The sequence below is a fragment of the Procambarus clarkii genome, chromosome 53 (genome assembly GCF_040958095.1).
Source record: "Procambarus clarkii isolate CNS0578487 chromosome 53, FALCON_Pclarkii_2.0, whole genome shotgun sequence".
In the NCBI taxonomy this organism is placed as follows: Eukaryota; Metazoa; Arthropoda; class Malacostraca; order Decapoda; family Cambaridae; genus Procambarus; species Procambarus clarkii.
Genome location: NC_091202.1, coordinates 11,801,271 through 11,825,201, shown reverse-complemented (window position 1 = coordinate 11,825,201; position 23,931 = coordinate 11,801,271). Strand labels below are relative to the sequence as shown.

At 42.9% G+C, this 23,931-nt stretch overlaps 1 protein-coding gene across 1 annotated transcript; it reads right to left on the bottom strand.

Annotated features, from left to right (window-relative positions):
* Positions 1 to 22,740, bottom strand: LOC138352323 (uncharacterized). Its single transcript, XM_069304704.1, has 3 exons — positions 22,735 to 22,740; positions 20,660 to 20,919; positions 1 to 301 (listed from the first exon to the last, which is right to left on the bottom strand). Exons 1-3 carry the CDS (start codon positions 22,738 to 22,740, stop codon positions 1 to 3), a joined length of 567 nt encoding a protein of 188 aa, XP_069160805.1.
* Positions 22,741 to 23,931: the final 1,191 nt, after the last annotated feature.

Sequence of the window (23,931 nt, the reverse complement as noted above, 5' to 3'; positions counted from 1 at the left end):
CTATTTTCCTAATATTTGAAGTGCATCTTTTGAGTCTCTGTGAATGATTGCATTTTGAGTGTTTTGTGCAATCACATATGCTAAAGCCTGTTGTATGGCAAACAGCTCAGTTTGAGTTGATAATACTGCTCCTTCCAGTCTCCAATAGGCCTGTTCGCTGGCCGTGCAAAGAGCAGCGCCAGCACTCTCATATTCTGTGTCCACTGATCCGTCTGTGAAGATGTGGGTGGCTTCTGCTACTGCAATGCTGCTCATTTTCTTTTCTATTGTGAGCCTTAGGATTGTTGGAGCATAGGCAGCCCTTTTCACAGGAAGACCTTCTATTACTCTTTTTTAAGTAGACTCCTTCCACGGTGGGGGAACTGGTGTAGTTTTGGTGTGGATCAAGAATCATGCTTTTTAATTGCAGTCTTTTAGGACTTCTCCCGCTTTGGCAGCGTGAGAAGTTTTCGTCTAAAGAGTTTTCGTCGTTTTGGCCAATTCCAACAAAAAAAGGCCTGTCATACTGGGACTGGATCAGGGGAAACAATTTTCTTACTGATAATCGTAGCTGTTCATTGAGATATTCTTACTTGAAGTGAGGGAAACCCGTTTTCAGTCTTAGAGGTTCAAGCCTGGTTCCATAGGGGCTCCCAGAAAGGCTCTCAAAGCATTGCATTGGGCTAGTTCAAGTTTTTTCAACTGTTGTTGTGATAGGCTTGTGAGTGCAAGTGCGACATAGTTGATCCCTGATCTGACTGCCTGTACATAGTATGGACGAAGGACTTGCAGATTGGCTCCTCCAGAGAGGGAGGTTAGCGACCTGAGGATTGGTATCCTGGCCGCAGTTCTATCTCCCAAGTAAGTGACCTCAGCATTAAAATTTATGTGTGTGTGTCAAAGATTATTCCTAGATACTGATAACTGTCCACGCACTCAATTGGTTGACGCTGAACTTTGAGTTGTTCATCGGAATTTATTATTTTTATGAGGATGGCTTTTGTCGTGGTGTTGTTGAGTTTGATACCAATCTGCTTTGCCTCTTCCCTGATGCTGTCTAATCATTTAGGTGCAAGGCGCGCTGCATCCTTTCCTTTTATAATGATGACAGAGTCGTCTGCATAGTTTAGCAGCCTTCAGTGATGCGGGAGTTTCAGCCTCATTAATCATTCCATTAAACAGTTGAAGAGAAGAGGGCTGAGAATGCCTCCTTGCGGTGTACTATTTTAATGTCTTTTGTACTCAGAGACTGTGCCATGAAGTTTCACTCTTGCTTCTCTGTTTATGAGACAGTTTTGGGTCCAGGAGAGAAGGTTGTTTTTGACCTCTTTGTCGATGAAGCAGCAAAGAATAGCTGGCGCGATACCCAGTTCAAAGGTTTTCTTGAGGTCCAGGAATATCAGAATTCCTGGTCTGTCATTCAAGTGGGCTAATAGATTGGTAATATATTCCACTGTACCAACCCCTTTTATATAGGCATACATATCATGGTGCAGTTCAGGCATTTTCCACTGAAATCTGTTGAGTGCCATTCTGTCTGCGGTCTTGGCTGCACAGCTTTGGAAACAGATAGGCCTTGGAATAGCTGGATCTTTGGGTTTCGGGATCGGCACTATGTCTGCCTTATTCCAAGCTGTAGGTCTAGTTTAAGAAGTCCAGGCTAAATTAATTAAAGTAACGTATGTAGCGTCTCCCTCTGGGCCGAGGTTCTTAATCATTTTATTGGTTATTTTGTTGTGTCCAGGAGATATATCTTTGGAGTTTTTCCTGATCTTTCTGCAAATTTGGCTGTCAGTACTTCGGCTTCCTATTGAGAATCCTTAAGGTAGAAAACTTTTAGTGTTTATTTCCTTTGGTCCGGTGGAATTTCTGCCACATCTCTCCAAGAGAGGTGTGTGTTCATTCAGATGTAAATACCTTTCCAGCCACTTTCGTTCTTTGATTATCGTGGTCTCTTGATGCAAATGTTCCTTGATCTCACAATGTTAGGTCCTGTTGCGTTCATTTGGCTGCTTTTTGTATAGCTTCCTTATGCTGTTGAGTCTATGATTGAATTCTTTGACACGTTCGCATTAGTACTAGTGATCTTTGTGGTGTCTGGTGGACTTCAACCACTCAATTTCAATTTCATTGAAATTGATAGGTTGGCTGCACTTCGAATTGCTTTGATAAAATCTTGTTCTGCCTGATTAATGTCTTCGGGAACAACATAGTTTCTATGCCACTGGGAAATGAGGTTTTGAAAGTGGTCTCATTTTCTAGAGCGAAGTTCCAGGCTTTTGGCGGTTGTGGAGGTGGTGTGGGTAGATCCAACTTTGGACCAATTTGGACCCCCATAGTGGTCGCTTGTGAGTGTGGGCTCAACTCACCATGTTGCTGCATCTTTGAGGGGGGCTGAAATGAAGATAAGGTTTAATCTCCCTTCAATGATGTGGATGGGTTCAGTCTTTTATAAGACTTGGATTTCTGGTAATTGGTCTAGTAGATGTGCTATGTGAGTGCCAGCCTCATTTGTTGTGTTCGAGCCCAGTGTCAAACAATGGGCATTGAAATTACCCCAAATTCTAGTGTTTGAGGTGGTCGCATGTCCAAATAACACTGAGAGATCCATTTAAGCACGTGGAGATCTATAAACGTTAAACACTTCAAGTTCTTTGTATCTTAGCTGTGCTGGAGCCTGTTTACTCTGTGGCGCTTATCAGTGGAAACTCGGACACTCTTGCCATCATTGCCCTGAGTGTGTTTATTGGATTCAATAGGCGGGAATATTCAAGGTGCAAATTTATCTTAAATACACATGTGAAAGAGAAGTTGTGTGGGGGTAAGGTGAAGTAATCACACATAGGTGAAGAAATAGGAGAATAATGGGGATTAATGCTAATCAGACACTGGGTAAGGCGATGGGCGGGGAGATCTCGGTAGAGGTGTCGTTATCCGGTGTTGTATGGTAAGGTTATACGGTATGCTGTATTTCTGTATTTTAAGAGTGGATCTTTTTTTATGAGTATAATTTCCAGGATTTTCAGTCTTCTCTGGTCAGTGGTGGATGCAAGGATTTTTGTATTTTTTACTAGCATGTTTATAGTGAATGTTGAGTATGTACACTTTGAATATGGTTTCTAGGGGCGCCAGCTTGTAGAGGGCAGATCAGTCTTCTCGAAGCTTTATGGTGGTCATACCAATATAAGTAGAACGAAGATTAAAGCCCTCATTGGGGCATGTAAATTTATTTACCAAGTTTGCCTTTTAGAGATGGTTGTATTGTTTATTGGGGCTGTTCTTAAGTATTAAATCATCAGACCTTTTTGGAATTCATCATTTACTACAAAACAAAATGAACTGCTGATTTAATACTGAGTAACGACTTCGGTACCTTGCTTACGCTCAGATCCAGACTTCACCATACATCACCGGACAACGACATCCCTACAGAGTTCTACCCGTCCCCGCCATTCCTAGTATATATATATATATATATATATATATATATATATATATATATATATATATATATATATATATATATATATATATATATATATATATATATTATTAAATATGACCGAAAAAGTAAGATTAATAATTCTAACACGAATTTTCTCGATCTTTCGTACATTTTTTTTCACTGTTGGTGGTAATTCAAAAATCAATTCTCCAAAATTCATTTTTATTTCTAGTCTGACGCGACACTTGAGCGCGTTTCGTAAAACTTATTACATTTTCAAAGACTTTACACATACACAACTGAATAGAACTTACACATCTCCGATTTGTTTATATCTACATTTGAGTGAGGTGGATAGGGTGAGGTGGTATTAATAGGGTATTAATTTCATCAACACAAGACAGAACACGAAACAATGGGTATTGAATGGAAGTGATTGTAAAAAGCCTATTGGTCCATATTTCTTGATGCTTCTATATTGGAGCGGAGTCTTGAGGTGAGTAGAATACAGTTGTGCATTAATTGGCTGTTGATTGTTGGTGTTGACTTCTTAATGTGTAGTGCCTCGCAAACGTCAAGCCGCCTGCTATCGCTGTATCTATCGATGATTTCTGTGTTGTTTACTAGGATTTCTCTGGCGATGGTTTGGTTGTGGGAAGAGATTATATTTTCCTTAATGGAGCCCTGTTGCTTATGCATCGTTAAACGCCTAGAAAGAGATGTTGTTGTCTTGCCTATATACTGGGTTTTTTGGAGCTCACAGTCCCCAATAGGGCATTTGAAGGCATAGACGACGTTGGTCTCTTTTAAAGCGTTCTGCTTTGTGTCTGGAGAGTTTCTCATGAGTAGGCTGGCCGTTTTTCTGGTTTTGTAGTAAATCGTCAGTTGTATCCTCTGATTTTTGTCTGTAGGGATAACGTTTCTATTAACAATATCTTTCAGGACCCTTTCCTCCGTTTTATGAGCTGTGGAAAAGAAGTTCCTGTAAAATAGTCTAATAGGGGGTATAGGTGTTGTGTTAGTTGTCTTTTCAGAGGTTGCATGGCGTTTCACTTTCCTTCTTATGATGTCTTCGACCAAACCATTGGAGAAGCCGTTGTTGACTAGGACCTGCCTTACCCTACAGAGTTCTTCGTCGACTTGCTTCCATTCTGAGCTGTGGCTGAGAGCACGATCGACATATGCGTTAACAACACTCCTCTTGTACCTGTCTGGGCAGTCGCTGTTGGCATTTAGGCACATTCCTATGTTCGTTTCCTTAGTGTAGACTGCAGTGTGGAAACCTCCGCTCTTTTCCATGACTGTTACATCTAGAAAGGGCAGCTTCCCATCCTTTTCCATCTCGTAAGTGAAGCGCAGCACGGAACTCTGCTCAAATGCCTCCTTCAGCTCCTGCAGATGTCTGACATCAGGTACCTGTGTAAAAATGTCGTCAACATACCTGCAGTATATGGCCGGTTTCAAGTTCATGTCGACTAAGACTTTTTGCTTGATGGTACCCATGTAGAAGTTTGCAAACAGGACACCTAGGGGAGAACCCATGGCGACCCCATCTACTTGCTTATACATGTGCCCATCCGGGCTCAAGAAGGGTGCCTCTTTAGTACAAGCTTCTAGTAGTTTCCTTAGAATATTTTCTGGTATGTCAAGAGGTGTACAGGCTGGATCACGGTACACTCTGTCGGCTATCATCCCGATTGTCTCGTCCACAGGTACGTTGGTAAACAGCGATTCTACGTCCAACGAGGCTCTTATCCCTGTGGCCCGTGTGCCCCGCAGTAAGTCAACAAATTCCTTTGGAGACTTCAGGCTGAAGGCGCAAGGAACATAAGGAGTCAGCAGGCCGTTGAGTCGCTTCGCCAGTCTGTACGTGGGTGTGGGTATCTAGCTAATGATTGGCCGAAGTGGGTTTCCAGGCTTGTGTGTCTTGACATTTCCATACACATATCCAGGTTTATATTCCCCAATGATCTTTTGCAGGTGGAGTCCGGATTTCTTGGCGTTCACAGTTTCGATCAGTTTGTTGACCTTTGCTTTCAATTCGGCTGTAGTGTCCTTCGTTACCCTTTGGAACTTAGTTTGGTCAGAGAGTATGAGGTTCATTTTCGTCAGATATTCGTCTTTTTTAAGAATGACGTATATTGGCGACTTGTCGCCTCTCCTGACAACTATCTCCTTGTTCTCACGAAGAATCGAGGCAATTACAGAAGCACCATACTGTCCCCTGACCTCAAAGCGGCAGCTAAAAGCCTTCGTGAGAACAAGGAGATAGTTGTCAGGAGAGGCGACAAGTCGCCAATATACGTCATTCTTAAAAAAGACGAATATATGGCGAAAATGAACCTCATACTCTCTGACCAAACTAAGTTCCAAAGGGTAACAAAGGACACTACAGCCGAATTGAAAGCAAAGGTCAACAAATTGATCGAAACTGTGAACGCCAAGAAATCCGGACTCCACCTGCAAAAGATCATTGGGGAATATAAACCTTGATATGCGTATGAAAATGTCAAGACACACAAGCCTGGAAACCCACTTCGGCCAATCATTAGCCAGATACCCACACCCACGTACAGACTGGCGAAGCGACTCAACGGCCTGCTGACTCCTTATGTTCCTTGCGCCTTCAGCCTGAAGTCTCCAAAGGAATTTGTTGACTTACTGCGGGGCACACGGGCCACAGGGATAAGAGCCTCGTTGGACGTAGAATCGCTGTTTACCACCGTACCTGTGGACGAGACAATCGGGATGATAGCCGACAGAGTGTATTGTGATCCAGCCTGTACTCCTCTTGACATACCAGAAAATATTCTAAGGAAACTACTCCAAGCTTGTACTAAAGAGGCACCCTTCTTGAGCCCGGATGGGCACATGTATAAGCAAGTAGATGGGGTCGCCATGGGTTCTCCCCTAGGTGTCCTGTTTGCAAACTTCTACATGGGTACCATCGAGCAAAAAGTCTTAGTCGACATGAACTTGAAACCGGCCATATACTGCAGGTATGTTGACGACATTTTTACACAGGTACCTGATGTCAGACATCTGCAGGATCTGCAGGAGGCATTTGAGCAGAGTTCCGTGCTGCGCTTCACTTACGAGATGGGAAAGGATGGGAAGCTGCCCTTTCTAGATGTAACAGTCATGGAGAAGAGCGGAGGTTTCCACACTGCAGTCTACACTAAGGAAACGAACATAGGAATGTGCCTAAATGCCAACAGCGACTGCCCAGACAGGTACAAGAGTAGTGTTGTTAACGCATATGTCGACCGTGCTCTCAGCCACAGCTCAGAATGGAAGCAAGTCGACGAAGAACTCTGTAGGGTAAGGCAGGTCCTAGTCAACAACGGCTTCTCCAATGGTTTCGTCGAAGACATCATAAGAAGGAAAGTGAAACGCCATGCAACCTCTGAAAAGACAACTAACACAACACCTATACCCCCTATTAGACTATTTTACAGGAACTTCTTTTCCACAGCTCATAAAACGGAGGAAAGGGTCCTGAAAGATATTGTTAATAGAAACGTTATCCCTACAGACAAAAATCAGAGGATACAACTGACGATTTACTACAAAACCAGAAAAACGGCCAGCCTACTCATGAGAAACTCTCCAGACACAAAGCAGAACGCTTTAAAAGAGACCAACGTCGTCTATGCCTTCAAATGCCCTCTTGGGGACTGTAAGCTCCAAAAAAACCAGTATATAGGCAAGACAACAACATCTCTTTCTAGGCGTTTAACGATGCATAAGCAACAGGGCTCCATTAAGGAACATATAATCTCTTCCCACAACCAAACCATCGCCAGAGAAATCCTAGTAAACAACACAGAAATCATCGATAGATACAGCGATAGCAGGCGGCTTGACGTTTGCGAGGCACTACACATTAAGAAGTCAACACCAGCAATCAACAGCCAATTAATGCACAACTATATTCTACCCACCTCAAGACTCCGCTCCAATATAGAAGCATCAAGAAATATGGACCAATAGGCCTTCTACAATCACTTCCATTCAATACCCATTGTTTCGTGTTCTGTCTTGTGTTGATGAAATTAATACCCTATTAATACCACCTCACCCTATCCACCTCACTCAAATGTAGATATAAACAAATAGGAGATGTGTAAGTTCTATTCAGTTGTGTATGTGTAAAGTCTTTGAAAATGTAATAAGTTTTACGAAACGCGCTCAAGTGTCGCGTCAGACTAGAAATAAAAATGAATTTTGGAGAATTGATTTTTGAATTACCACCAACAGTGAAAAGAAATGTACGAAAGATCGAGAAAATTCGTGTTAGAATTATTAATCTTACTTTTTCGGTCATATTTAATAATATATGTCTACAGGAAAGACTGCTACCAAAATATACTAATATATATATATATATATATGTAAACGCACAATTAAGTTTACAGGGAGCCGGTCGGCCGAGCGGACAGCACGCTGCACTTGTGATCCTGTGGTCCTGGGGTCGATCCCGGGCGCCGGCGAGAAACAATTGGCAGAGTTTCATTCACCCTATGCCCCTGTTACCTAGCAGTAAAATAGGTACCTGGGTGTTAGTCAGCTGTCACGGGCTGCTTCCTGGGGGTGGAGGTCTGGTCGAAGACCGGTCCGCGGGGACACTAAAGCCCCGAAATCATCTCAAGATAACCTCAAGATGCATACTGCATACAGGAGATAAAAATGAAAATATTCCGAGGGCTTTCGTATTTTAACACATTTTCATCGAGCACATAATAACAGTAATGAGTCATTTGCCTCGTTTTTGTAATAACCAAATTTTAAGTTTCATTTTGACCTTTAACAGTTACATATAATAGTGTAACCTATATTTTACGAATACGTTTTGCTCATTTAGTAGCTAATAGTATATTGTGAAAGAGACTAACAACGTATTTTGATAGACATTCTACAAACACTTGCAATGACTTTTACGTGAAGGGAGGAATTTCACGTGAAGGAAGAAGGAAGGGAGGGAGGGAGGGAGGGAGGGAGGAGCTACACCTGACATGAAAATGGATTAGTAAAAGTATATGTGAGATTCACTTCGCCAATGATGATATAAAATACAGTTTTTCTTTCTTATCTTACAGCAAGATGATGCAGACGAAACAAGACATAAGAGCTCAAGTTAACGAAGGGCATTATCTAACTTTTTTGGCGTCATTTACTTCGTGTTTGCTCAAAGTCTCTCTTGGGAGGAAGCAGAAGAATGTTGTTAATTAGTCGGTTAGTGTATCAGTAGAAACTGTACTGAATGTAAACTCATTAGGCAATTCATATATATATATATATATATATATATATATATATATATATATATATATATATATATATATATATATATATATACATGTAAAAGGAGCTCAGTAACATTAAAGCTCAGTATGTGGTTATATACATATCTACACACATTCCTCGAGAGCCAGGAAGGTTAAGACGTTTATCCAGAGAGAGCATTTCTGTCAAACCAAGCATTAAAGACATTCATATTTAAATAGTAACAAACAATAGTAATGTATCTTCTGTGCTTGTATAGTTCTATGTTACAAGGAAGTATTGAGCTAGTAGGGAGCTTCACAGGGTAGACATTTGAAATTATAATAATTATACCAACTGTCTGGGGCTTCCCCAAAGGTGGTAAACATTACTAAGAATTACTTAAATCTAAATGAGTTTGGCTAAATAATAAAGAGGTACGTTTACTAGGAAATATATATTTTGTCTTAAATAGTTTTATAGTTACAAAAAGTGTTAAATATGTTTTATATAAGATGAAAATTATGAGAAAATAAATATTGGGCCTCAAAACTATATTTTTTTTTTCTTACAAAAGGTGGAGTATTGCTTGTAAATATATGAAATATTGAGCAGTAGTATAAAGTAGTGTGGAGCCAGCAGAAACTCGAGACGGATGGCACACTGACAAACAAAGGTGTACCCAGCTTCTCAATGTATGTACACCCAGAACTTTAATACCAATAGATATTGAGTAGTAAAGTATACTTTCCTGGTTGGTTAGTAATTTATTGTCTTGGCTTTAAAGCTTATATATATATATATATATATATATATATATATATATATATATATATATATATATATATATATATATATATATATATATATATATATATATATATATATATATATATATATATATATATAAATATATATATATATATATATATATATATATATATATATATATATATATATATATATATATATATATATATATATATATATATATATATTTGTGAGGCTACCACCTCTGGTGCCAATGTTGGGACCCATAGCCTCGGAGAAGAAAATAAAAAGTATTCAGAGGAGACCTTGTGGTTTCTCACTGAACACTAATATTATCTTCTCCTACCACCCCCATTCTTTTGTATGTACACATATATATTTGCTTTATTTGAACTTTGTTACAAAAAAGGAGTTACATATAGGTTACAAAGATGGTTATCATAGGTTGTCGAGTTCCTCCAGCTCCTCAGATGGCGGTCAGAAACACTGGATGCAGTGCGCATTTTCCCTCTGTATCGCCACGCTGAGGCGCTGGAAAAGAAAGCTGGCAGCTCTAGGGTCCCTTGTTGTTTCAATGAGCCTAGAACCCAGTTCCTTCAAAAAACTGGTAGCATTTTTACCCCAGGCGCCGAATGTCTCAGAAGCAATGGGGACAAAATTGTAGTGGTGATCCAGTTCTCTATACTTACGGGATTTGGCTGCTTCCCTGTGGGTGGCAGCGCCACCTGGTTGTGCAACAGTGAGGTTAATGTAGGTGTTAGCCAGGGTTGATACGCATATGTAGTCCCATACCAACTGCTTGCCATTCTTCCAGGGGTTCACTGTGATACCATCCGGGCGACCAATAAGAGCATCAGTTACGGGGCGTTAGGTAACGGGGCTCTCTTTCAGCTGGGCATCCAGCTGTGGTGAGGCTCCTCTTGATGATGTCGTTAACTTCACTGTGCTTCGAGTGCCATCCCCCTGTGCTTTGGCAGAGTAGCCCATGGTGGCCGTACCTGTCAGCCACCACCTCGCCGCAAATACACCTATATCTGGTGTGGATCGGGGCAGCAAGGCGGAGGGCCACAGCAATTCGGAGGGCGTGTGGTGTGAGACGCGTGCCAGTTGCCGACATTGAGGTTGCTAACAGGAAATCCCCTGCATGTGGGGCTGCTACTGCTGTGAGGCGAGCAATGTCGTGTTGTGTTGTTGCAGCACCCTGGCACTCTGCAGCAATTTGGTCTGCAATAGGGCCATCCCAGCTGGATTGCATGTGGGCTTTCGGGGATGGTGGTTGAGGTGATGGGCATGCACGCGAGGCCCACTCTGTGGCACAGCGTGTAAAAATGAGATCATGTACACCTGCCAGCTGATGTAAGTGGGCAGGTAGAATTTCCTTCACAAGGTCGTCGGATGCCGATAAGGAGGACAGGAAGGCTGGCACAGCGATTTGCGTTGCTGTTCGAACTCCGAGGCCCCCAAGTCTTACGGGAAGAGAGGCTTGTTTCCACTGTAGGTCATCAAGAGAGAGGTTAAGGGCTTTTTCTAGCATTGATTTCAGTAACCGGTCATACTCACCTAGTTTTTGGCTACTGTAAGATGGTGAAAACCTCAGAAAGTAGGTTAACCTGGGGAGAGACAGACATCTGGTGATGAGGTAGAGTGCATCATGAGCATCAATATCCTCAATCCTCCCATCCATCCTCTTAAGGTCGGCGATTTTCTTATCAAGGACCTCATCGATGGCTTTCAACCCCAGGGGAGCTCCTAGGAGTGTGCTGTCTTCAGGTTTAGTTTTGTGGATATTTGGCAGAAGACCCTCTATTCTCTCTACGATGCCCTGGTTGGAACATATTATTTCACATTTAGAAGGGTTCAGGGTGAGGCCTGAAACTGCACCTTGCTCCTGGATTTTTCTGATGTCCTCCAGGAGGGAGTCTTGGGAACCAGCTAGGGTACCATCATCCAAGAACCAGATGTTAAGCTCGCTGGACAGGACCTCTGTGATTTGTTTGATGACTAAGCAGAAAAGGAGAGGAGCAAGGGGGTCACCCTGTTGGACGCCTTCTCGCGAGTCAATTTCATGTTCGCCAGAAAGTAGCTTTAGATCCATACTGTAGCATGAATGTACAAAAGGGTAGAGGGAAGGGAAATGACTATGAACCGCACGGAGTACAGCATCCCTCCGCACCAAATTAAAGGCATTTTTGAAATCTAGCCTGATAAGGGCCTTTTCGTCTGTGATGTTGTCGATGAAGGCTCGAGCTGCATGGGCTGCCGCCTCACACCCTTGTGGAATGCCGAACCCGAGCTGTTTTGGTTTCAACATGTTGGTCGCTGCATCACTAACTGTTCTTGCGGCTGCCTTTGCGACGAGACGCCGGAGAGAATTGCCCACAGCTATTGGCCTGATCCCTCCATCCTTTTTCTTTAGAGCACAGAGAGATGCTCCAAAAAAGATAGGTCTTATGGTCGCTAGTATGTTGCCAGCTAGACATGTGTTGGTAAATCTGGTTAGTTCCACCAAGAGGTTCTTAGCAATGTCACCCAGTGCAGGGTTGAGCATTTGCTTGAGGTGGTTGGGTTTTAGTCCTGTGAACCCACCTGCTGATCCTGTTGGGAAGGACAAGGCTGCTTTATGGACCACAGATTCAGCCACCCAGAGAGGTTCTGCTCCGGTAGCCTCCACTTGTACAATGTCGTCCTCACACGGAGCCCTGGGTGGGTGTTTATCCCTTAGGGCTTTAGCTGTTGCGGCATCTCTGTCGGCAATTGAGTCCTCACTGGTGATGACTCTTATTGCGCCAATTGTGTTTCCTTCTTCTATTTTCTTGGTGACTGATGTTCTGATTTTTGATGTCTCGGATATGCTACTGTTGCTCTTCCTGCCGTGGGTGTTTCTCGCGCGAGTGGGAAGGCGCACCAGGTTGTCCTCCCAGGGAAAATCATTTATAGCTTTGATGACTGAGGCAGCTAAGGTTTTGTCTCTCCTTGCAGGGGTGGCTAGACATATGTTGCCAAACATTAGAAGGTTGTGCCATGCTTGGGTCGTTCCAGGAGAGTCGTTGACCTTTCTCAGGAGGACAGATAATTTGGCTGCTGCATGGGGGTGGGCTGCTTTAGGGATGTGTTGCAAGGTTCTGGCCGATGTTGCTTTGATAGCTTCTAATAAATTTTCTGTGGGAATGAGGGTCTGGGAGGTGTTTTGCCTGACGGGCGGTGTGGGCTGTTGATTGGTGTTCTCCCTGGGAGGGCGCCCAGAACCCAAACACCTGGCTCTGTTGTGGTAATGATTGCGCACATTACCGTCACTCGACCGGATATAGCATACCTTATCACACGTCTGACATCTGCCTTGTCTACCCCTGCTTGATGGCTCATCTTGGTTTGGAGAAGCCTGGCTGTCTGTTGAGAGCTGCGACATGGGCGGGCGCTGGGTGGGCGCTGGGCGGGCACTGGGCGGGAGGGTGGACGGCGGGTGGAGACTGGAGGGTGGGCGGCGGTGTCAGCTGGCCGTGGCATTAACTACTCAGATGAGTGGTAATACATATACCACCCCTATACGAAGTGTGGGTATACACCCACTACACAATATGTGGGTATACATTGGGTGGGTGGGTGGCGTAGACACACATGGGAGCCTCCCGGGTTCTATGGGCGGGTGGCAAGGTGGCCTCGTGGGTGGGGAGGCGACGTGGTGGGGTGGGGAAGGAGGGGGAGAGCAGGTACTTCCCGGCCTGCGGGATGGGTGGGGGCTGGGGTCAGGGCGACACTAACACTGGTATAATTCCCCGTATATCACTGCACAATGATGAAAGAATCACACACTTGTAATCTGACTCACTGCACGTGTGATGTACTCACAATATGATAGATATGTTGCACCAATTATCGCTGACGACGTAACTTGTTCAACAAAACTTTCAGAAAAGAAATATATATATATATATATATATATATATATATATATATATATATATATATATATATATATATATATATATATATATATGTACCTAGTAGCCAGAACGCACTTCTCAGCCTACTATGCAAGGCCCGATTTGCCTAATAAGCCAAGTTTTCATGAATTAATTGTTTTTCGACTACCTAACCTACCTAACCTAACCTAACCTAACTTTTTCGGCTACCTAACCTATAAAGATAGGTTAGGTTAGGTTAGGTAGGGTTGGTTAGGTTCGGTCATATATCTACGTTAATTTTAACTCCAATAAAAAAAAATAGACCTCATACATAATGAAATAGGTAGCTTTATCATTTCATAAGAAAACAATTAGAGAAAATATATTAATTCAGGAAAACTTGGCTTATTAGGCAAATCGGGCCTTGCATAGTAGGCTGAGGAGTGCGTTCTGACTACTAGGTACGACATATATATATATATATATATATATATATATATATATATATATATATATATATATATATATATATATTTCATTGAATATGACCGCATATTCTGTATTTATTATTTTCTGGTTTAGGGCTTCTATCCCTCTAACTATTTTCTTAGCATCAGGGCTTAATTGAAATAGGAGTTCTCCAAAACTCATTTTCGTACTTTTAAGGTGAAGAAAAGAAGTGATTTACTATAGAGTGTATTACACTTATTTGTATAATTTGCACGACGTTTCGAACCTCCATGGTTCATTCTCAAGTGAACAGATCTTACAATACTAGTTGATTTTATACCCGCATTAGGTCAGGTGATAATACAATGAAGGTGAAAACATGGGGGGATACATAAGGGATAAACATAGGGGCTGCAGAAGGCTTATTGGCCCATACGAGGCATCTCCTATCTAAACACAAAGATTAATCCAGTGTAATTGGCCTGTTATGTTGGACATTGTCTTCTGTGTTGGCATCGATATGTTCTTGTCTTGTCCTTACTCTCATGGTGGGTAGAGTAAATAGTTCCGTGATTTGGGTGTTCATGGTAGGTCGCTCTATTCTTATGTGAATTGCCTCAAGAATTTGTAAACTTCTTGAATCTTGGGTTTTGTCTATTATGCAAGTATTCTTGTTCAACATTTCTCTTGTTAGAGTAATGTCATGGGCTTGTCTCATGTGATTCCTAGGGGCACCAGATTGAAGATGGCATGTCAAACGCCTCGTCAGCTTGGTCGACGTCATACCTATGTACTTACATTGAAGGTTACATCCTTCGTGGGGGCAAGTGTACATGTATACAACGCTTGACTGCTGTAGAGGGTTCTCCGTCGGCTTCGGGCTGTTTTTGATAAGGAGTTCGGAAGTCTTCTTGGTTTTGTAGAATATTATCAGGTTTATGTTTTGGTTAGGAGTAGTGCTTTTTACTCCTTTACGGATTATTTCTTTCATTATTCTTTCCTCTTTTATATGTTCACTGTGCATGGTTGATTTGTAATATAATTTTATTGGGGGTGTTGTGGTTTCTGTTCTAGGTTCTGAATTATACCAACGGTCCAAGTGTCTTCTTATAGCAGCGTTTATTTCCGCGTTGCTATATCCGTTGTTCACCAATACCTGAGTTACTCTTTCAAACTCTCTAATCACGTTGCTCCATTCAGAGCAGTGGGTAAGCGCTCGACGAATATAAGCATTGAGAACACTGGCTTTGTATCTTTGGGGGCACTCACTTCTACCGTTCAGGCATAATCCTATGTTGGTGGGCTTGGTATATACGTTGGTTCTTAAAGAGGTTCCTGTTTTTGTTATTAGTACATCCAAGAATGGCAGACTGTTATTTTCACTATTTTCATGTGTAAATCGGAGTACTGACTCTCTCTCTAGGTGTCTTTTTAGGTCAATTAGTTCATCTGAGTCTTTTACTATTACGAATATGTCATCTACATAACGGCAGTATACAGTTGGTTTTTGTCTGCTACTGAAGACCCTATCTTCGATGGTTCCCATATAAAAATTAGCAAATAAAACTCCTAAGGGGGAGCCCATTGCTACTCCGTCTATTTGTAAATACATGTCTCCTTGTGGACTGATGAAAGGGGCTTCCTTTGTACATGCTTCGAGAAGACTTTTCAAGTGTGGCTCAGGTATGTCTAATTTGGGGGTGCTCTCGTCTCTGTATACTCTGTCCAGTATCATTCCTATGGTTGTGTCGACTGGGACGTTGGTAAAAAGAGATTCAACGTCCAGGGAAGCGATGATTCCATCGGGCTGGGTAGATTTGATCAATTCTAGGAAATCTGCTGATGATTGTAGACTAAACTTACTTGGAGTGTATGGAGTTAGGAGTTCATTGAGTTTCTTTGCCAGGTGATAAGTTGGGGTTGGTATTTGGCTGATTATAGGGCGTAGTGGGTTACCTGGTTTATGCGTCTTAACATTGCCGTAGGCATATCCTAAGCCATAGTCGCCTTGAAGTTTATTGAAATGCACACTACCTTTCTTTGCGTTGATTGCTGTAATTGTTTTGTTTACTTTCCGCTTAAGGTCTTCTACGGGGTTCCTCGTGATTCGTTGAAATTTGGAGTCGTCACTTAGGATGTCGCTGATTTTGTTCATGTATTCATGGGTAGGAATCAATACATATGCTGCTGTTTTGTCGGTTTTTCTTATTGTTACGTCTTTCAGATTTTTTAGTTGTTTCGCTGCTTCTTTGAGTCGTGGGGTTAAGATTGTAGATGAATATGTTCCTCGTTTTTTCCCTGCTTCTGCAAGTAGTTCAGCTTGAAGTGTGTCAGTGGTGATGACTTTTTTGTTGTCTTCTAGCTTATGGATATCGTCCAGAAGCATTTCGATTTCCAGGCGTTTTTGATGCATCTTTGGTTTAGATAAGAATTGACAATTTAGACCAAGATTTAAGAGGTCTCGTTGGTCCTGGGTAAGATCATAAGAAGTCAGGTTAAAGTAGCCATCTTTAGGACGAGGGATTTTTAGCTGTCCACCGTTTAGGGATGTTAACTTACGGAGTGTCTTTGTTTCTACAAGAGTTTTATGTTGTTGTTTCAGGTTAAATAGTTCACTGTTGATGGTTTGCTTGAGTTGGATAGGGATGTCGTACTGGGTCCATTTGTTTAACAGATGCTCCGCCTGCTCTATAAAGGTTTGGAGGGCTTCCTTCTTCTTGTTTAGTTGATGCCGAATGAGCTCTTGCCTATACCTATAGGTAAACTCTGTATTGCGGACTGCTGGGTCATGTGGGTTTATATTGGTGTATACTGGCAGCAGGTTTTCTTTCAAACATGTTTCATTGAATATGACCGCATATTCTGTATTTATTATTTTCTGGTTTAGGGCTTCTATCCCTCTAACTATTTTCTTAGCATCAGGGCTTAATTGAAATAGGAGTTCTCCAAAACTCACATATATATATATATATATATATGTTATATATATATATATATATATATATATATATATATATATATATATATATATATATATATATATATATATATATATATATATATATATATGTTAACGCATATGTCGACCGTGCTCTCAGCCACAGTTCAGAATGGAAGCAAGTCGACGAAGAACTCTGTAGGGTAAGGCAGGTCCTAGTTAACAACGGCTTCTCCAATGGTTTCGTCGAAGACATCATAAGAAGGAAAGTGAAACGCCATGCAACCTCTGAAGAGACAACCAACACAACACCTATACCCCCTATTAGACTATTTTACAGGAACTTCTTTTCCACAGCTCATAAAACGGAGGAAAGGGTCCTGAAAGATATTGTTAATAGGAACGTTATCCCTACAGACAAAAATCAGAGGATACAACTGACGATTTACTATAAAACCAGAAAAACGGCCAGCTTACTCATGAGAAACTCTCCAGACACAAAACAGAACGCTTTAAAAGAGACTAACGTCGTCTATGCCTTCAAATGCCCTCTTGGGGACTGTAAGCTCCAAAAAACCCAGTATATAGGCAAGACAACAACATCTCTTTCTAGGCGTTTAACGATGCATAAGCAACAGGGCTCCATTAAGGAACATATAATCTCTTCCCACAACCAAACCATCGCCAGAGAAATCCTAGTAAACAACACAGAAATCATCGATAGATACAGCGATAGCAGGCGGCTTGACGTTTGCGAGGCATTACACATCAAGAAGTCAACACCAGCAATCAACAGCCAATTAATGCACAACTATATTCTACCCACCTCAAGACTCCGCTCCAATATAGAAGCATCAAGAAATATGGACCAATAGGCTTTCTACAATCACTTCTATTCAATACCCATTGTTTCATGTTCTGGCTTGTGTTGATGAAATTAATACCTTATTAAATACCACCTCACCCCATCCACCTCACTCAAATGTAGATATATACAAAATCGGAGATGTGTAAGTTCTATTCAGTTGTGTATGTGTTAACTAAAGTCTTTGAAAATGCAATAAGTTTTACGAAACGCGATCAAGTGTCGCGTCAGACTAGAAATAAAAATGAATTTTGGAGAATTGATTTTTCAATTACCACCAACAGTGAAAAGAAATGTACGAAAGATTGAGAAAATTCGTGTTAGAATTATTAATCTTACTTTTTCGGTAATATTTAATAATATATGTCTACAGGAAAGACTGCTACCAAAATATACTAATATATATATATATATATATATATATATATATATATATATATATATATATATATATATATATATATATATATATATATATATATATATATATATATATATATTTATTTATATATATATATATATATATATATGCGATGGCAGACCAATATGGTCGTCATGGTCTGGTATGTCGTAAATCACAGGGTAAAATTGCAAGACATGAAGAAGTCAACGACATCATCAGGAGGAGCCTCGCAGCCCGCTGCCCGGCACAAAGAGAACCACACTTATCCAGACCTAACGACCCTCAGAAGCGCCCTGATGGGGTCACCTTGCTACCTTGGAAGGATGGTAAGCAAGCGGTATGGGACTACACGTGCGCTGCCACACTGGCCAGTACCTACCTCCACTACAGCACACGTGAAAGCGGTGGTGCTGCTTCTTTCAGGGAATCGCAGAAAATTATTAAATACAGAGGTCTAGCACACTGCTACAGCTTTGTTCCGATCGGCTCGGAGACCCTCGGTTCGTGGGGAAAATGTGCATTGAAGTTCCTGAAGGAATTGGGGAACAAATTGATCAGCGCTACAAAAGACCAGAGAGCAAAAAGTTTCTTGTTCCAGCGCCTCAGTGTTGCGATTCAGAGGGGAAATGCCTGTGGCGTCTTGGGCACTAGTCCAACTTCAGAGGAATTCGAAGAAGTGTTTGACTTGCAACAATGATCGAACCCGTCTGTGACATTCATCAATGTTTCCCATTGTTGTGTTTTTCAAGAGATCCATAACTTTTAAGCACCTTTTTGCATTATTATTTTTGTATCAACCCATGTATATCTTGTAACCATCAAATGCATAATAAAGCACAAAAAATAAAAAAGGAAGGGGGTGGTAGGAGAAAAGCACACAGAAACTGTATTGGAGGGGATCTAAACATTCCCTCTAATGCGTTATGCGTGGTTGCCTCCGAGGCTATGGGTCCCCCTTCTTCCAGCTAGAGGTGGTACTCCCTTCCATATTTAAAAAAAAAAATATATATATATATATATATATATATATATATATATATATATATATATATATATATATATATATATATATATATATAACTGAAAACTCACACCCCAGAAGTGACTCGAACCCATACTCCCAGAAGCAACGCAACTGGTATGTACAAGACGCCTTAATCCACTTGACCATCACGACCGGACAAAATGAGGTGATAGCCGAGGCTATTTGAACCACCCCACCGCCGGCACTCGGATAGTAATCTTGGGCATAGCATTTTACCATTGCGTTGCTTCTGGGAGTATGGGTTCGAGTCACTTCTGGGGTGTGAGTTTTCAGTTGCATATTGTCCTGGGGACCATTCAGGCTTGTTCGCATTTGTGTTCCTCACGTGTGCCCCAAAGAATGAGGTGATTTGGTAAAATGCTATGCCCAAGATTACTATCCGAGTGCCGGCGGTGGGGTGGTTCAAATAGCCTCGGCTATCACCTCATTTTGTCCGGTCGTGATGGTCAAGTGGATTAAGGCGTCTTGTACATACCAGTTGCGTTGCTTCTGGGAGTATGGGTTCGAGTCACTTCTGGGGTGTGAGTTTTCAGTTGCATATTGTCCTGGGGACCATTCAGGCTTGTTCGCATTTGTGTTCCTCACGTGTGCCCCAAAGAATGAGGTGATTTGGTAAAATGCTATGCCCAAGATTACTATCCGAGTGCCGGCGGTGGGGTGGTTCAAATAGCCTCGGCTATCACCTCATTTTGTCCGGTCGTGATGGTCAAGTGGATTAAGGCGTCTTGTACATACCAGTTGCGTTGCTTCTGGGAGTATGGGTTCGAGTCACTTCTGGGGTGTGAGTTTTCAGTTGCATATTGTCCTGGGGACCATTCAGGCTTGTTCGCATTTGTGTTCCTCACGTGTGCCCCAAAGAATGAGGTGATTTGGTAAAATGCTATGCCCAAGATTACTATCCGAGTGCCGGCGGTGGGGTGGTTCAAATAGCCTCGGCTATCACCTCATTTTGTCCGGTCGTGATGGTCAAGTGGATTAAGGCGTCTTGTACATACCAGTTGCGTTGCTTCTGGGAGTATGGGTTCGAGTCACTTCTGGGGTGTGAGTTTTCAGTTGCATATTGTTCTGGGGACCATTCAGGCTTGTTCGCATATATATATATATATTTATATATATATATATATATATATATATATATATATATATATATATATATATATATATATATATATATATATATATATATATATATATATATATATATATATATATATATATTATGCTCCACACCAAACACAGTGCTATCCACGTCCCTTCCTGAGGGACTCTAGCCACACGTGACTTGTATACATGAGGCTGAGGGCTCAGACAACCTTAAAGTCAGTTGTGTGAGTCTTTACCTTGGCTGCTCAAGGTGTGTGACAGAAGGAGCAGGCACGAGGGAAGTCAGAGCAGGAATATGAGACACAGGGCCGTGGCTTGCAAAATGTAAAAAATCATCATATATCAAACACTTCAACCCATTGTCTAAATTAATACTGTACATAATAAATATAATTATTTACTTGCATCACCACCCTGACCTGCTACACCTTCAACACCCTGACCTGCTAAACCTTCACCACTTTAATCTCGCTACACCTTCACTACCCTGACCTCGTTACACCTTTACCACCCTGACCTGCTACACCTTTACCACCCCAACCTGCTACACCTTCACCACCCTGACCTGCTACACCTTCACCACCCCAACCTGCTACACCTTCACCACCCTGACCTGCTACACCTTCACCACCCTGACCTGCTACACCTTCACCACCCTGACCTGCTACACCTTCACTACCTTGTCCTGCTACACCTTCACCACCCTGACCTGCTACACCTTCACCACCCTGACCTGCTACACCTTCATCACTCTGACCTGATACACCTTCACAACCCTGACCTCACTACACTGTCACCACCCTGACCTCGCTGCTCCTTCACCACCCTGACCTGCTACACCTTCACCACCCTGACCTGCTACACATTCACCGCCCTGACCTGCTACACCTTCACAACCCTGACCTGCTACACTTTAACCAACCTGACCTGCTACACCTTCACCACCCTGACCTGCTACACTTTAACCAACCTGACCTGCTACACCTTCAGCACATTGACTTGCTACACCTTCACCACCCTGACCTCGCTACACCTTCTCTACCCTGACCTGCTACACCTTCACCACCCTGACCTGCTACACCTTCACCACCCTGACCTGCTACACCTTCTCTACCCTGACCTGGTACACCTTCACCACTATGACCTGCTACACCTTCACCACCCTGACCTGCTACACCCTTACCACCCTGATTTGCTACACCTTCACCACCCTGACCTGCTACACCTTCTCCAAACTGACCTCACTACATCTTCACCACCCCAACCTGCTACACCTTCACCACCCTGACCTGCTACACCTTCACCACCCTGACCTGCTACACCTTCACCACCCTGACCTGCTACACCTTCACTACCTTGTCCTGCTACACCTTCACCACCCTGACCTCGCTACACCTTCACTACCCTGACCTGCTACACCTTCACCACCCTGACCTGCTACACCTTCACCACCCTGACCTGCTACAACTTCACCACCCTGACCCACTACACCTTCTCCAAACTGACCTCACTACATCTTCACCACCCTGACCTGCTACACCTTCTTCACCCTGCCGTACTACACCTTCACTACCCTAACCTGCTACATCTTCACCACCCTGACCCGCTACACGTTCACCATATTGACCTGCTACACCTTCACCACCATCACCTAGCAACACCTCCACCACCCTGACCTGTTACAACTTCACTACCCTAACCTGCTACACCTTCACCACTCTTACCTGTTATTCCTTCACCACTCTGTCCTGTACACCTTCACCACCTTGACCTGCTACACCTTCACCACCCTGTCCTGCTATACTTTCACCATCCTGACCTGCTATACTTTCACCACCCTGACCTGCTACACCTTCACCACCCTGACTTGCTACACCTTAACTACCCTGACCTGCTATACCTTCACCACCCTGACCTGCTACACCTTCACTACCCTGACTTGCTACACCTTAACTACCCTGACCTGCTATACCTTCACCACCCTGACCTGCTACACCTTCACCACCCTGACTTGCTACACCTTAACTACCCTGACCTGCTACACCTTCACCACCCTTACTTGCTACACCTTAACTACCCTGACCTGCTATACCTTCACCACCCTGACCTGCTACACCTTAACTACCCTGACCTGCTATACCTTCACCACCCTGACTTGCTACACCTTAACTACCCTGACCTGCTACACCTTCACCACCCTCACTTGCTACACCTTAACTACCCTGACCTGCTACACCTTCACCACCCTGACTTGCTACACCTTAACTACCCTGACCTGCTATACCTTCCCCCCCCCCTGACCTGCTATACCTTCACCACCCTGACCTGCTATACCTTCACCACCCTTGCCTGATGTAATATCTATCCAAGACGCCCTATGACGTCACTTTCCTCAGTGGGACAGTTTCCGGGAAACGAGTGGCCAAACACATGATGGTAAGCAAATACTTGTGGCCTTTCCTGGTCCGGGGCAACGGACCTACACAATCCACTAGGACCCACTGGAAAGGCTCACCTAAAGCTGGGAAGCTTCAAAGGCGCTCTAGGTAAAGCTTGTGCCGACTTACCTGCATGCTGGTATGACAAACATGTTTTACAATACTTCTTCACATCTTTTCATACTCTGGGCCAATAAAAATGCTTTTGTACCTTCCTCAACGTCTTCTTAACGTCCAAGTGTCCTGCCATGTCCACGGAATGGGCTAGTTCCATTACTACTGCCCTAATCTCTCTAGGCATCAACACTTGGTGTTTCTCCATCCACACTTTGTCTTCGCCTGCTCCATCCGGTCGCCATGTCCTCATCAGTGTATCGTTTTCCTTATAATAGTGAACCGGGGACTCTGGGCACGAGTTTCCCCCTTTCGCCTCTGATCAGAGCTGTTGTGTTGATGCTCCATTTCTCTGGCAGGGTCATATTCACTTCTGACCTCACCATGCCTTCATTTTCACGAGATAGACCTTCACTAAACAGCCCTGCTACCTCCACGTTGGTCTCTTCTTTTAGTGGAGTCTACACTCTCACATCATCTCTGGTGTTTCCCTCGTCGACAATCTCTGACCTTGTCACTACACAGGCAGGGAATGTAATGACTTTGCTATTCTCTGTCTCATCCTCTAGGATGCCAGCCAGATCTATTCGGTCAAGTGTCCCATCAGTACCGTGACCCTTATGGCACTCCTCCGACACAGCTTCCACTATGAGCTCCGGTAACACCTTCGACCCGCACAGGTGTCGAAGGTGTTACCCAGGATCAATTGTATCCCTGGAACAGGTATGTTAGGACATACTCCCAACATCACCTCCAACGACAAAAATTCTGACTTCAGCCTGACAGCACATATGGGCATGTCACTCTTCGACAATAACTCTTGCACCTTTATTTTCCGACTGCCAGCTAAAAGTCGATCATCCCAGGTCAGGCTTCTTAGAATCAAACTCTGATTCGCTCCTGAATGTATGAGTATACTAACTTCCACTTCAGGTTGGTCTTCTATGCTTTACTAGTGAACAGATTATATCTCTCTCGTTCACTAAGTTCAGTTTCTGAAGTTTGTCCTTTATTAAATTCACACATGAGTTGTGGGGATTATTACCTATCGTTCGTTACGGCTCCTGACCCTACAACAGCCAACTTTAAAAAAGGTCTAGGGTTACTAAACTGCTGTTCACAAGAGCGGGTCACCAGTGTAACCCCTTAATAACTAATGAGCACTTTGTTAAAATTTTCCTTTAGGACTGAAGAATTATACATATAACTTAT

Bases quoted from the DNA above. Each gene is read 5' to 3' on its own strand.
- LOC138352323 (XM_069304704.1), bottom strand. The intron at 302-20,659 runs GTCAGGGTAGTG...TCCTGTGAAAAG, and splicing joins GGTGGTAAAGGTGTAACGAG to GGCTGCCTATGCTCCAACAA.